The 13651-nt window shown below is 31.5% G+C and overlaps 1 protein-coding gene across 1 annotated transcript; it reads left to right on the top strand.

Annotated features, from left to right (window-relative positions):
- The first annotated feature begins 1866 nt into the window (after positions 1-1866).
- On the top strand, positions 1867-12627 carry LOC115442148. Its single transcript, XM_030167132.2, has 3 exons — positions 1867-2386; positions 4799-4997; positions 6752-12627. The coding sequence occupies exons 1-3, from the start codon at positions 2011-2013 to the stop codon at positions 7098-7100; spliced, it is 924 nt and encodes a 307-aa protein (XP_030022992.1). The 5' UTR covers positions 1867-2010; the 3' UTR covers positions 7101-12627.
- Positions 12628-13651: the final 1024 nt, after the last annotated feature.

Below are 13651 nucleotides of genomic sequence, written 5' to 3' on the forward strand. Positions count from 1 at the left end.
CACGTAAAAATTTGGAAATTCTTCTTTATAATAATATAATGATTAATATATTATGTAAATGTCTATTTGAATAAATTAATTAAATATGTCATTGTTCGTTTCATTTATCGTCGAATTTAATATATTTGCAACACATTTTATCATAGGTACTTAGATAAATATTATTTTACTAAACACGTTCTCTATATGAACTTTAATTATGCCAAATATTACACTCCTTCGTACGCGCAATGTGCTTAAAAAGGCGTACAAACTCCTTCTTCACGTAAATATGTAGATATATTACGTGATGCTGTTGAAAGAACGAATGTAGGTATTTACAACATTGTTAGGGAGTGTCGTTTGATACATTCCGTTGAAAATGAAAAACTAAAAGTAGGTACATATAATTTAACTTGTAAAATTTAAATACACGATAAGTAGGAAGTACGTACAACTTATGAATTTATTACTATAATAATAATGCTATGCATCAACAGCATAAATAAACGCCGCCCAATACAATATAGGGGGCACAAAGGGACAGCCTCCATCATATTGGAAATAAATTCCAATCCCAGATTACGCAAGTAGTTTTTTCAACTTGAAAACCTTATACGAATTTTAGTTCCTCTTCTTATAATTTCATGGCTCACAAGCCAAATTATCTACTTTGCCACTATACTAATCTCACCAAAATGTTTAAATATAATTTTATGCAAATCTGTATATATATGGCAGGGTTCCTAGTTACTACGGCCTGCTAGTATTTCTGAGATCCAGATTACCTTTGCCACTCAGATGACAATGTGATACATTGCTACTGATTGAAATAACGGAGGATTTTGTCGACGCGTTACAACAAACTATAAGAGTAATTAAACAATGAGATGGAAGATATCTAATTTCTTCACTGTCTTATAAAATTCACGCTCGAGCAAGTCGTTGCCAATGTAACAAAGTTCTTGTGCAAGTAGGTAAATAGATAGCTTTACTTGCAGTTAAATAAAATTTTTCACTTATTATGTTCGTGACAGCACGTCATATACCTACTCACGTCTTTTATTCCCAAAAGGATAGGTAGCGGTACAACTAGTAATATGATAGAGAGCGAACCTTGGATACCCGTGCTGGGTAAAAATTCTAGAAATCGAGCGACTCTAATTTGACTCGGCGACCAAACCCGCGACATTAGCACAGCAGTAGCACCACAAAACAACTGCGTACGCCACCGGGACGAAGTCATACACCTTACTAATATTGAAATCTTACTAATTTAATCTTATCTTACTCCTTAATATCTTATTTCTAACTAATATTATAAATGCGAAAGTTTGTAAAATGTTTCGATGTTTGTTAGAAGTAAAAGCAAAAGCATACGAAAACATTTGTATGAAATTTGGCACGCGGCTGTGTCATGCCATCTTATGGAGTAACACATAGAATACTTTTTATCCCGGTAATTTGTTCTCGTACCATAACTATTGATGTTTCATTCTCTACCAGTGATCGTCCTGATATAGATGGCGCTGGCGTCAATTTTGTTTATTTGGGATTTTTGTAGCGGAAAAGGCTTTTCATGCGGGCGAAGTCGAAAGCAACACCTAGTATTAAAAATACCTAAATACCTAAATACCTTCGTGTACACTGTACAGTACTTACTCAAAGACTCGCAATCGCACGTCCGTGTCACACACACAATAATAATATATTTTGTAACATTGCTTGAGCATCTATTGTAGTCTTGCAAAACACGCAGAAGGTGGTGCTGTGGAGCTATGTGAAATTTAGGATTTTCTTGACTAAAAGAATAAAATATTTTAGTGGTTTATTTAAGTTATCCTTGCCCACCGGTAAAAAACCCTAGTGTCAAAATCAATTTGACACCTGTCAAGCGTAGCCTAGCCCGCTGGAAGTCATTTTAATTTGTCATTATTTGTCAATATTTCACGATTACTAAGGTGATAGGTGAAATAATAGAATATTATTGCAAAAATATGATAAAGAGTGATCATAATTAAAAACCTTACAATGCATTCTGCATCGTTAAATATGATATTGCAGTGTGTTGTGCTATTGCTATGTTTGAATTGTGTTCGGACATCACAGGATTATGAAAAACGTTTGACCGAAGATCATGTTACGGACTTCAACAGCATGTTTTCGATGTGGCCGTCAATGCACAACGCGGCTAGAATGTTAAGAAATCGACGGAATGCTCAAGACCCTGTCGATTTGGTAAATGAAGGTGGTCCGGTGGAAACTAAACCCCCGGTAACTGTACAACCAGCACAGAATCCCCTTGCCTCACAGGCTCCTGTCCCTCAGCCATCAGAAGTTAACGAGCAAAATAAGGTTGATACTAAGGAGTCTACCCCCGAAATAGCTAAGGATACATCTCCAAAAGGTACGAATCACAGATTACACAATATTAGAACTGATGACTTCACCATAGTTTTTCGAAAACTGACCCTAAATAGATAGGCTATAGCTATTATATTTGATTAACATTAAATACCTAGTGTCGGTGAATCTTGTTATTAAGTGATTCTGTAACCTTTGCCTTTATTCATAAAATACTTTACTTTCTTGATATTCTGTAATTAATGAGATCAATTATCATAATTGGAATAATACAAACATAGCATGTTGGTAAGATTGTGAATCATTGCACCTTGAACCTCCAACGTTGCTTGTATATACTTTTGTTGTATACACTTACATTCATGTAAAAACAATAAAGTGTTATATATCACTTTGTTGCCTATACATAAATGTAGTGGTCACAATATAGAATTTTAGTCAAATATGATAACCAAGCAATCCACATATTTGGTGACATTGACCATGGCCAGTGTCAATGAAGCACAGATTACTTAATACCTTGATAACTCAAGGTTTTAATTTGTTTCTCAATATTGTGCAGTTGCTAAACATCTGCCCCAATTATTGCTTAATATATGAGGCTCAACTATCAAGTGTAGTCATATTAAAGATTCATTCATTTAAAACTAAGTATGGTACAAATAAATTGATTATATTAACAGTTGAAATGCTAATTGATTTAAGCGACAAGATTTCCCAAAAAAAAAAATACTTATTTAAAAATACATAGAAAAAAGTGCTGATTTTAAATATGTATGAAACTTAGTGTAACAGAAAATGTTGCTTAAGTTAATTAGCAATTGACCTGTCGATATCTACATAAAAACCATATTCCAACATGCGAAATGGCATTCTGTATAGATGTATAGCAAAGCAGAGTGTTCACATGATAGAAATTATTTTCCCTAACTTGAAGGAATAGTCCAGGTGACCATCATACTGTTTATAACTCGTTTTAGTGGTTTTAGAAATGGCAACATTACATGTGGTGGTTTTTATACACACTATTAATTATGTAAATGATTTTCCTTGTTGAGCTTAATTTTACTGTTATTCACACTACTCTGGGAATTTTGTACTGCAGGAAAATTGTTATCTTGTAATTAAATAAGTTTTTTGTTTTCATGCTGTAGCAGCAGATTATCGATGCATTTAATAAAATATAAAGATTAAAAACTTTTTTATTTTCATAGTTGCTTCACTTATAATGCTCTTGTGGCAGAGGAAATACAATATGATTCTAATAAATTTACTTTTGAAAACTTGTTAAATATTTGGATTATATATTAATAGAAAATTAAATAGTATTTGTTAATTAAATATTTCATCCTTTGTCAGAGCTCTGCATATATTTCCTTCTCGTTTCATTTGAAGAACCTAATCTTTACAATATTTATTCATTTAGAAACTGAGATATTGCTAGTGGTGTATGAGATTTGCAGGTTTGGAGATTGTGTCTTATGTATTGTGTGAGAAACTTATTCTGTACAAGGTGTTTATGATATCGTAATAATAATGTGTATATTGTGAATATCCTTTCCTACTACAAAAGTTCCTAAAATAATATTGCTCTATAGCACCATCTGTATGATGTATGTAATTGCCATCTATTTATAAAATCCCATATTTCTCACACAAGGATAGTAATGGGATAAAAATAAGCTTATGTGTTATCCCAGGGTATTATTTATCCATATGCCAAATTTGTTGCCAAAGTTCTGGAGTGGCGACCACGAACTGGCAGACCCAGCGTAGGCAGGCCCCTCACGAGATGGACCGACCACCTGGTGAGGGTCGTCAGAGTCCGATGGATGAGGGCGGCCCAGAATTGGTTCCTATGGCGTATAATGGACGAGGCCTATGTCCAGCAGTGGACGATTCCCGGCTGAAATGATGATAATGATGATGCCACATTTCATCCGAATCCATTTAATTGTTTCTATGTTGGTGAAAGTATTCGGATGTTCACAAACATCCAAATACTTTCACCAACATTACTACACATTACCTTGACATTTAGAATATTATAATAATAATAATAATATCAGCCCTGTATTATATACTTTGCCCACTGCTGAGCATGGGCCTCCTCTACTACTGAGAGGGATTAGGCCTTAGTCCACCACGCTGGCCTAGTGCGGATTGGTAGACTTCACACACCTTCGAAATTCCTATAGAGAACTTCTCGGATGTGCAGGTTTCCTCACGATGTTTTCATTCACCGTTAAAGCGAACGATAAATTCACAAAGAATACACACGTGATTTTTTAGAAAAGTCAGAGGTGTGTGCCGTTGGGATTTGAACCTGCGGACATTCGTCTTGGCAGACCGTTCCACACCCAACTAAGCTATCGCCGCTTTAGAATATTAGTAAGAGTAAAATTCATATCCTGTAAAATATTATGTCTGCTGTTGATAAATTTTATTCTCAAAGTTTCAGCTAATGCGTCGGAAACAGTGCCAACAGTTGTCGCTCCAGTAACACATGAAAATGAAACAAAAGCAAATGTCACACTGAATGACAAATCTATTGCAAAGGAAGTAGATTTCAACAGTCCTGGAGTTTTGAAAAGAGGATTCATTGTATTTGGCGGATTTGCACTGATGGCTGTTGCTTATTTCATTTTCTACAGGTGAGTAAAAATAGCTATTTATGTCAAATTGGTCAGGCACCTTTTTAAGAATTCTTTCTTCATGCTCACTTATAATGAAAAACTTGATGAAGTACTTTGCACTAAGGACTGGTTTAAGTTTATGCTGTTTTTTTAGAAATTTGGAAGTGTAATATTTTGGCTAATATATTTTTATACTTGTATAATGTAGTAAATGGTTGTCTGGAAGAAATCGCAGATAGCGATAAAACCGCCATTTGTACTTCCTGTTCGATCCTAATCTCTATTGTATATTTACTTTTCTATATAACTTGATGTATGATAAAGATTTTAAATAAATGTGTACAGAATGAGTCTTACACAGTTTGGATCTTTTTAAACAACAGACTCCATAGGCATTTTTTTTTTTTTTTTTGCATAAATTGCCTATTTTCTTATTGAATGTACATTTTTATCAATATCTGTGAATGTACATTTTAATATCTTGAAAAATGGTGAACAGTCTTATAAAATCATTTTTTATGTAGGTAGGCCCTCAGGCAATGATGTTAACTGCTATGCCCCCGTCTCAAAAATCCACCCTGTATAATATAACCAGTAATATTTATTGTATATTAAATTATATATTGTTCAAGAATGACGTCAGTGCAAGATCAATGGATTTTGTTTATTCCCTGCTTGTGGTTATTGGGGATTCACATAAAAATATTAAATCAGTTGAAACTGATTTTAAAATTAATCATAGTGTATATTATAATGAAGATATATAATTATCTATATATTAATATGTGAAAAAAGCCTTGAGTTTGAGCTTAAAAGGTATACCTTTTAAGCTCAAACAATTATTATTTCATAATAGGGAGATAGTGATACTTAACATAGGTATGGATAGTTCCAACTCAATGTTAACAATTTTATTATTTTGTATATAACTCTTAAGGGATACAGATATGGAAAATGTGTGCATGGTAATTTTATTTTGCAACACTTTGTTTAATGTTTGATAATTAGTTTCTATGCTGTGAAAGTTATTTTAATGTTATGGTTAATTAAATTGATGACGATTTTCTTTAATAAATTTTAAATGGAATATAAATATATAATTCTTAAAGAGATTGTTGTTAGGTTATTTTTTATACATAATGATGACAGTATTAATGTTACTTTATTTTGATTCAAACACAATTTAATTTGTTACTTAAATTGTTTCTTTGTTATATGTAGGTTGTTTTGAGACCAAATATAATTATGATGATAATATAATGTGAAGTGTAGGTAATTTATTATCAACACATAGTCCTGATTTATTGTGAATGTGATTAATAAAGTAAAGCAAAACAAGTAGTTTATTAATAATTAATAATAAATCAACAGAAACTTGAGGGTTCAGAAGAACACAGAGAACTTTTCTAAAGTCAATTATAAATTGGAAAAAATTTACAAACCTAACTTTTCTTTTTTATAAGAAACCACCGATTAGGAATTGACTGATAAAATAATGACAATCATGTTATTGTTAATTAATGATCTATTATTGACTGTATCAAATAAAAATTGTTTAGTGACAATTAGTGAATACATGAATCAGTTTGATAAACTAGTGTCCAAATGAAAAACTAACTACCTTAACCTTATAGCATAAAGTATATATTTGTTATAAATATTTAAAAAACTAATAAGTACAAAGCACTAATTAAAATGAATTGAGACATTTCCCATATACTTCAAGTGCCTTAAAAAATCCGTTTATGAATGAATATTTTCAATAATTACAGGAGAAAAAGCAAAAAGAATGACTCAAACAACACAAGCACAATTGACGCTAATCAATTCCGTTATGGAGTTCTCCAATCAGAAGACCAGAGAGACAATTTAGAACTATCCAGAGTACCATTAACAATGGAATCTGATGATGATGAAGACGAAGATTTAGAAATATTCGATCTTGAACAGAAAAAGAAGTCATTATCGTACGTCAATTTACAAATGAATGATGAAGATATTGTGCTTAATGCGTCTGACAATAAAGGAAACGAAAGGGACAATCTACTTTTAGACATAGATGATGCAAATTCCGAGACTCTGATCAATTGGAGCAGTAACGGTAGTAAGTCAATATTATAAACTTAGGAGTATCCAAATTGAATGAGAGCTGAGGAACGAAATTGCTTCTTCCGAATATTTTCAAATCTAATTATTTTTATATTCATACTTATGCTGTAAGGCCAGAGTGAGTTTGATGTGATGTGAGTGTGGTTTACGTTTTGTTTGTAGAGTTTCGTGATTTGATATATTTTAATTCTAGTCTTCGTTTATGTAAAATGTACAAGGCACACAAATTACACAAAATTCATTAAAATATTCAGTAATATACTAACAGTAGAATTAACAAAGTACGATCTTCAATGACATGCGAACCAATTAGAGTGTGAACTCGTGTATTGTGAATAAAAAATGTATGTATGTTAGCAATGGTGATTATTGCTCATTTTTCACTGGTTGTATATGTTCTAACTCGTCATAATGCGCAATGTAAATAGAACATTGTGTTTAGTACACTGTATATATTCAGGTACATATATTTGTTAAGCCAGGCCATGAGCGAGTACATGTTATCAGCCATTATCAAACATTAAGAAAATTATGACCCATCCGACCGTTTCGTGTTGCGGTGAGGCAAGTCTAAAAAAATACAAAACCTAAGGCCAAATACGTCATATCTTTTGAAATAAACCTATCTGACAGTTTAAATATTCATAATGACTTAAATGTAAATAAATTGCTGATTTTTTTTTTCTTAATGAAAGTGAAAATGATTTTGTGATCTTTTAAAATTTAAAACGATGTCACATTTTGATGGTCAACAATATTTATTGAAAACTTTATTTTGATAATCACACAATATTTTCTTAGAAAACAACGGTACAAAACTTGATATCATATTCTGGGAAAATTCTGAATCTTAACTATTTTTATAATCGAAAATTTGCGTGAAATGACGAAGAGTGAGCGCGCTGGCGCGTTATAGTTACTATATAGATAAGGTAGTTATTAATATATTTAACTATTAAGTCGTGTTTAAGATTGGCCTCGCGTTGTAGTTATTTTGAAGCCGGATTGCGACTTCTTATTTTTTAGATTTCCCACAGAATATTTGCTAATTTTCTTCTCAAAAGTATAGTATTTAGTCAGCATCTCAACTAAACACGGTGTTGTCACGTTCTTCGATACATATAAATTTAATAAATTTAAGGGAATGTAGGACAAAATTTGTCGAGTAAAAAAAATACTTCAAGACGTTATAATGGCTTAAAAGTCACTTCTAATTTGGGGGCTTTGCAAAATAATTATTTTTATGTAATTGGCTATTGCATATTGTTTTACAAAATATTATAACATAGCAGCCGCAAAACCATTAACTATGACGTAATGGAAACGAATAATACCGTTATAGTTATTAGTTCCAGAACAAATGTGTAAGAAATAAGGTGATTGTAAAGATCTTGTTCTATTATTCATTTGTTACATTTAATTTATGATAATTTATACCGCAGACGCCTTAATCAGGTTACATTTATTTGAACTAAATTTATTGCTATACTGGTTTTTTAAATGGTTTGTGCAATCTAATAATACAGTTACAATTTTACGACAAACATTCGAAACGTCCGATATTTGGCAATTATATTGATATATAAATATGAACCGTACGCGAAAAGTCACACAATTCAGTTTTAATTCAATTGTAATTCCTCTTTTTATATTGTAGGAAAGAAGGAAATAGGGATAGTCATTTGGTAGTCACAAACAAATTTAATTGGATTATTAGACCAATAATTGGTTGTAGATTTACTTATGCCCAAATTGTGGTTGGAAAATTGTAAGTACAATTTTTTAACCTGTCAAATCTAAATGGTCTAATCTAAATAGGTGCCTATTGGGGAATTTAAAGCAGTTAATTTATTCAGTGTACTTATACACTACTTCACTCGCCAGTTGCCAATATTATGTCGGCCTGAAATATCAAACATAATGTTGTGTAAATTTTTTATGTAAGTATACAATAAAGCATTCTTGATATTTCGTACGTTTGTAACCTAATTACAAATTGTACGAGATAAATATTTGTTGCATTTATAATAGTTTGCACTTTTTTACTTCCTAAATATTTAAAAAAACAAATGTAATTATTACAAAGCAATAATGAAAATTATTGCTTAATAATGCACATTATATTTTTGTACTTATTGGCTTATTTATTGATTTATGTACGAAATTAATGTGATTAAAATCGGAAATACGTCTAGTTTATATTATGGTTTGCTTTTTTTTCGACTCTATAATGATAAATATTTCCAAAGTTGTAACAATGATCAGATCATATAAAAAAATATATTTGTACATTTTGTTTTTTTTTGTTTTCCTCACACATTAACGTGGTTTTTTATTGGCGAAAATTCACTGAATTCCCACGAATTTTTGCATTTTTACATTAAATTTACATTTTCTCTGTAAAAAATCAACCCCGAGCCTGGTTTTTATTTTTGGTAATCTAACCCATTCTAACCTAACCTAGCTCTAAATTTTATGAGAGGCTTTGTTCAGTACAAGATTGGTCAAAAAACTAACGTAACTATAGCAATGGCGAAGGTCCCATATCACCCAACTCCTGCCAGCTCCCCTTTTTTTATTAATGTAATATCTAATTATCAGAATGATTTCCAGACCGCATTTATGCATATTATTAATACTTATAAGTTGAATCGGGTTCCTTTTATGGGAAATTTAATCCTTCGCCACTAAACCTATGCTTTAGCGCATAGGTACTATGAAGCATTGAAAAAGAATTGGGTACTTTCGATTGCCAAATTTCAAATTTATACATTTCACCATGGATAATACAACCTCACACCAATTATCTGAACTGGAAATAGAATAGATAACAAGGCCATTCTTTTATCAGTGGGAAATTTATGACGTCATATTTGTATTGTTTGAAATGACTCGTATAATGCTGGTTGAGTGTAAGTTTGTAGGGAAAAACAATTATTTTTATACAAGTGAATTTGAACTCTATTCTATTGACGTAAATTTTCATTTAAATATATATCTTTTATAATTATAGACATTAATATAGGGATATTTTTATTAAGTTTAATATTTAAACAGAATTTTAGCCATTACGCATTTTAAGGTTGATATTACTTTACTTTTTGCTTCGCAAATAAATACGTTTTTACTGATTTGTAGCAAAATTTAACAAATTTACACAAAATTCATACAATGATCTTTTCGTTCTGAATGTTTTATTTAATTTTGGATCTGATTTTTAAGCATTTTAAATGTAGATGTTACTAGATTATACATACACACACATACATCATGTCTTTATCCCCAGATGGGGTAGGCAAAGGCGCACCTATGGTTGCAACCAGGTTACCACACTTCGCCTATGTGTTCTGTTTCATGATGTGACAGGGGGAGAGCTTATTGCCATATCGCGTACAAATTCCGGGCTGATATTGAGTAGAAAAACGCAATATCAGTGCCTGACCTGGCGATCGAACCTAGGATCCCAGAGCGGTGTACCGTGCACGTGCACAACACGCCACCGTGGCAGCTATATACCTTTACACATATCAATAAATTATACGGTTCAATAAGTATTGGTTATGTCTCCTGTAGGCATATTAAAATTTGAAATCCATCATTCAAAATATTTCGAAAGGCCACTATTGTTAGTAGTTTTCTAGAAAAATCGATCAAATAACATAAGACTATACTTGCTTTGTTCATCGTGCTTCTATAAAAAGCTTAAATAAGTGTAAAATGTAGCATATTTTTTTATTGTTTACACTTGCAATATACGTTTCGTACGGTTACAGTATACTTTACTATGGTTAATTGTATATTCTTTTCCTTTTTATCCTGACAAAATAACTGCAATGCATTTTAATTCAGATTGTTAAGGAATGAGGATTGAAAATTTCACTGTACACGCTCAGGTAAATTCATAAAATGTTATTTTAAAAATACGTAGACGTTGTGTAGGTATTATTCATAAGTAATAGGTATACAACACGGAGTGGCTGAATATAAAAAAAAAACTGAGGTTATTCCTAAGGCTGTGTTATAAGGAAGGATCTATTATATTGTATAAGGCGAAACTCTATGCTATTTCATTTAAAATCACAAAAAAGATATGTGAATTTAGTGAGTTATAATATTTATACCCGACGAACTAGAAATAGGTATAGTCAGGGGGCCTTATTCCGTCTATGCGGGCATATCCGCCTTTTTGCAATTACGGACATTCTAATCGGACAGTTTTGATGCTTATATAGCCAAAAGAGTCAAAATCCCCTAATTATCTATACGGCTATCAAAGTAACTGCATGAAGACGGATATATTCCCGTAGACGGAAAAGCCCCCTGCCTATACTTTACTTTTTGTTCTAAACTGGCTTTTGCTCGCGGCTGCGACCTCTAAAAAATTTTTCCGGGTTAAAAGTCCTGCTTTATATTTTCTCGGGATAAAATGGAGTTTATATGTTAAGTTTGTTCTCTAGCAATAAAGTAGTGAAAACTGTATTAAATTCCATGCATTAGTTTTTGCATGATGCGTATACCAACATATAGACAAAAACTCTAAAAACTATTTTGGCTTCTTTTGTTTTGATAAAAATCTCTGTATTAGTTTTATTTCAATATCTATAATGTACTACAGAAATCGGACTGTTATTATAGAATTTTATCATAGGTATGTAATTTATTTCAGAATCATAATATTATGTATTTCCTGCCTAGCTGTACGTTTTAGGCACTATGAGCAGTGATATTTTGAGCCTCGCCATTTTCAAATAACACATTTAATTACTATACTGTTATCAAGCTTAGATAACGAGACAAATTGATAAAATGTTTACATTTCCACTTCAGTAAAGTTAATCACCCTTCAAGGTTAGTGTGAAAGATGACCGACATACGCAGCCTTAGGTTATGAGCGATGTATGTTGTAAATAAGCATTTATGCGTTTATTATAAAAAAAAACTAGAAATGATCATAATATTTTTATCCATCGACGCCTATAGATGACTCGCAACAAATTAATACCAGTTATATTCTAATAAATTTATAAGTACGGAAATGTATCTAAATATATGACTGGGATACGTATGCTACTTAAGGTGTTTTTAACAAGTATATATATTATCCACCATGTAAAGTATAAAACAGCAAATTTCAATAAATATTAATTTGATTACAATTTATTTGGAAGTATAGACAATGCCATTTGTATTTGATTGTTTTTAATTACAATTGACCAGTAGCATTAACTCGAGTGAAACGAGTATTCAGTTTAATAAAATATGCTGTATATATAAAACATGATATAGGAATCATCTCAGCAATAATTTGATCATCAGAGTATACACGCAGATATATTGTGATAAGTATTCTATCTACTAGAAAATAAGTCATCTTTTTAAGAAGCATATGTCTACCCAAAATAACATATTAAAAATAAAGGTACATTTTTAATTTGCCAGAGACGATTTGTATTTGTTTATCACAAAAAGCTTTGGACTGTGATAATACAAGAGAGAATAATGTAAATATTTGTAACACCCTGCAATGTATGATGGAAAATGTTGCTCTCTAGCATCGGTTTCCTTGTCAGTTAAGACTCGATGTAACTATAGCCAATAATGTCTGTAATATGCATTATATGTGAACAAGATTTAACCAAGTAATAACCTCGTCACTGGTCGTTCTTTATTACTTAAAATTGTATAAAAAATTTTGTAAATTGGTTTAACATTTAAGAAATGAATGCAGCTTATATATTATGACAGAAGTACGATAGTCAGATATCTACAGTATGAACAGATCAGCTCGCCAGAAATACTGAGGTATTGAGTTCAGTTCTGAACAATATACAGCAAATGTTTTAGGTGTAACATATTTAGTATATAAAATTAATAATTAAATGTATGTACCTAAACAATGTTTTATATAACGTGGGTAAATAATTTATTTTTCCGTACATATTAAATCTATTAAATATGGTCGATAAACACGTGATATCGCTTTAATTTTCGGTTGAGTATTTTACGTACTTATGTGGCGAGAGTCCCAGACCGACAAGGTTGCCGATACGCTATATTTTATTAAGCCTTGTTAGTTCTAGAAATTGTCTGATTCTATTTCGCAAAATATTATTTAAGCATGTTAGTTAGGCATTATAATAATTGTAATGTAAGGCTGTTTCTAACTTAATAAAGATATATGATATTTTACGAGGATTTTTTTTTAAACAATAATGTAACGAGCAGCGCTTCAGAATGTGGGACGACACATGACACGAAATGCCGCGTCGCTTTATTGTGATTGGTCGAGAGAGCAACGTCAGAGTCACATGTTGGTGTCTCGACAAATCACAGCCATCACAATCGAACGATTCAAATAATGTGGCTAATTGTGTCGTGTTCCTTATCATATTATTCTAATTCTAATGACACAAGTTGTTGTGATGAACAGTTGGTAACCTGTCCAATACCAGAGCAACGCCAGGAGCAATTTAGAACTAAAGAGTATTCTATTGATCATCATGATGAGATTAAATCATCTTAAGATAGATTTCGTAATACCTAACGATTTTGCTGATTTGAAT

This window comes from Manduca sexta, chromosome 22, assembly GCF_014839805.1.
Source record: "Manduca sexta isolate Smith_Timp_Sample1 chromosome 22, JHU_Msex_v1.0, whole genome shotgun sequence".
Taxonomy (NCBI): domain Eukaryota; kingdom Metazoa; phylum Arthropoda; class Insecta; order Lepidoptera; family Sphingidae; genus Manduca; species Manduca sexta.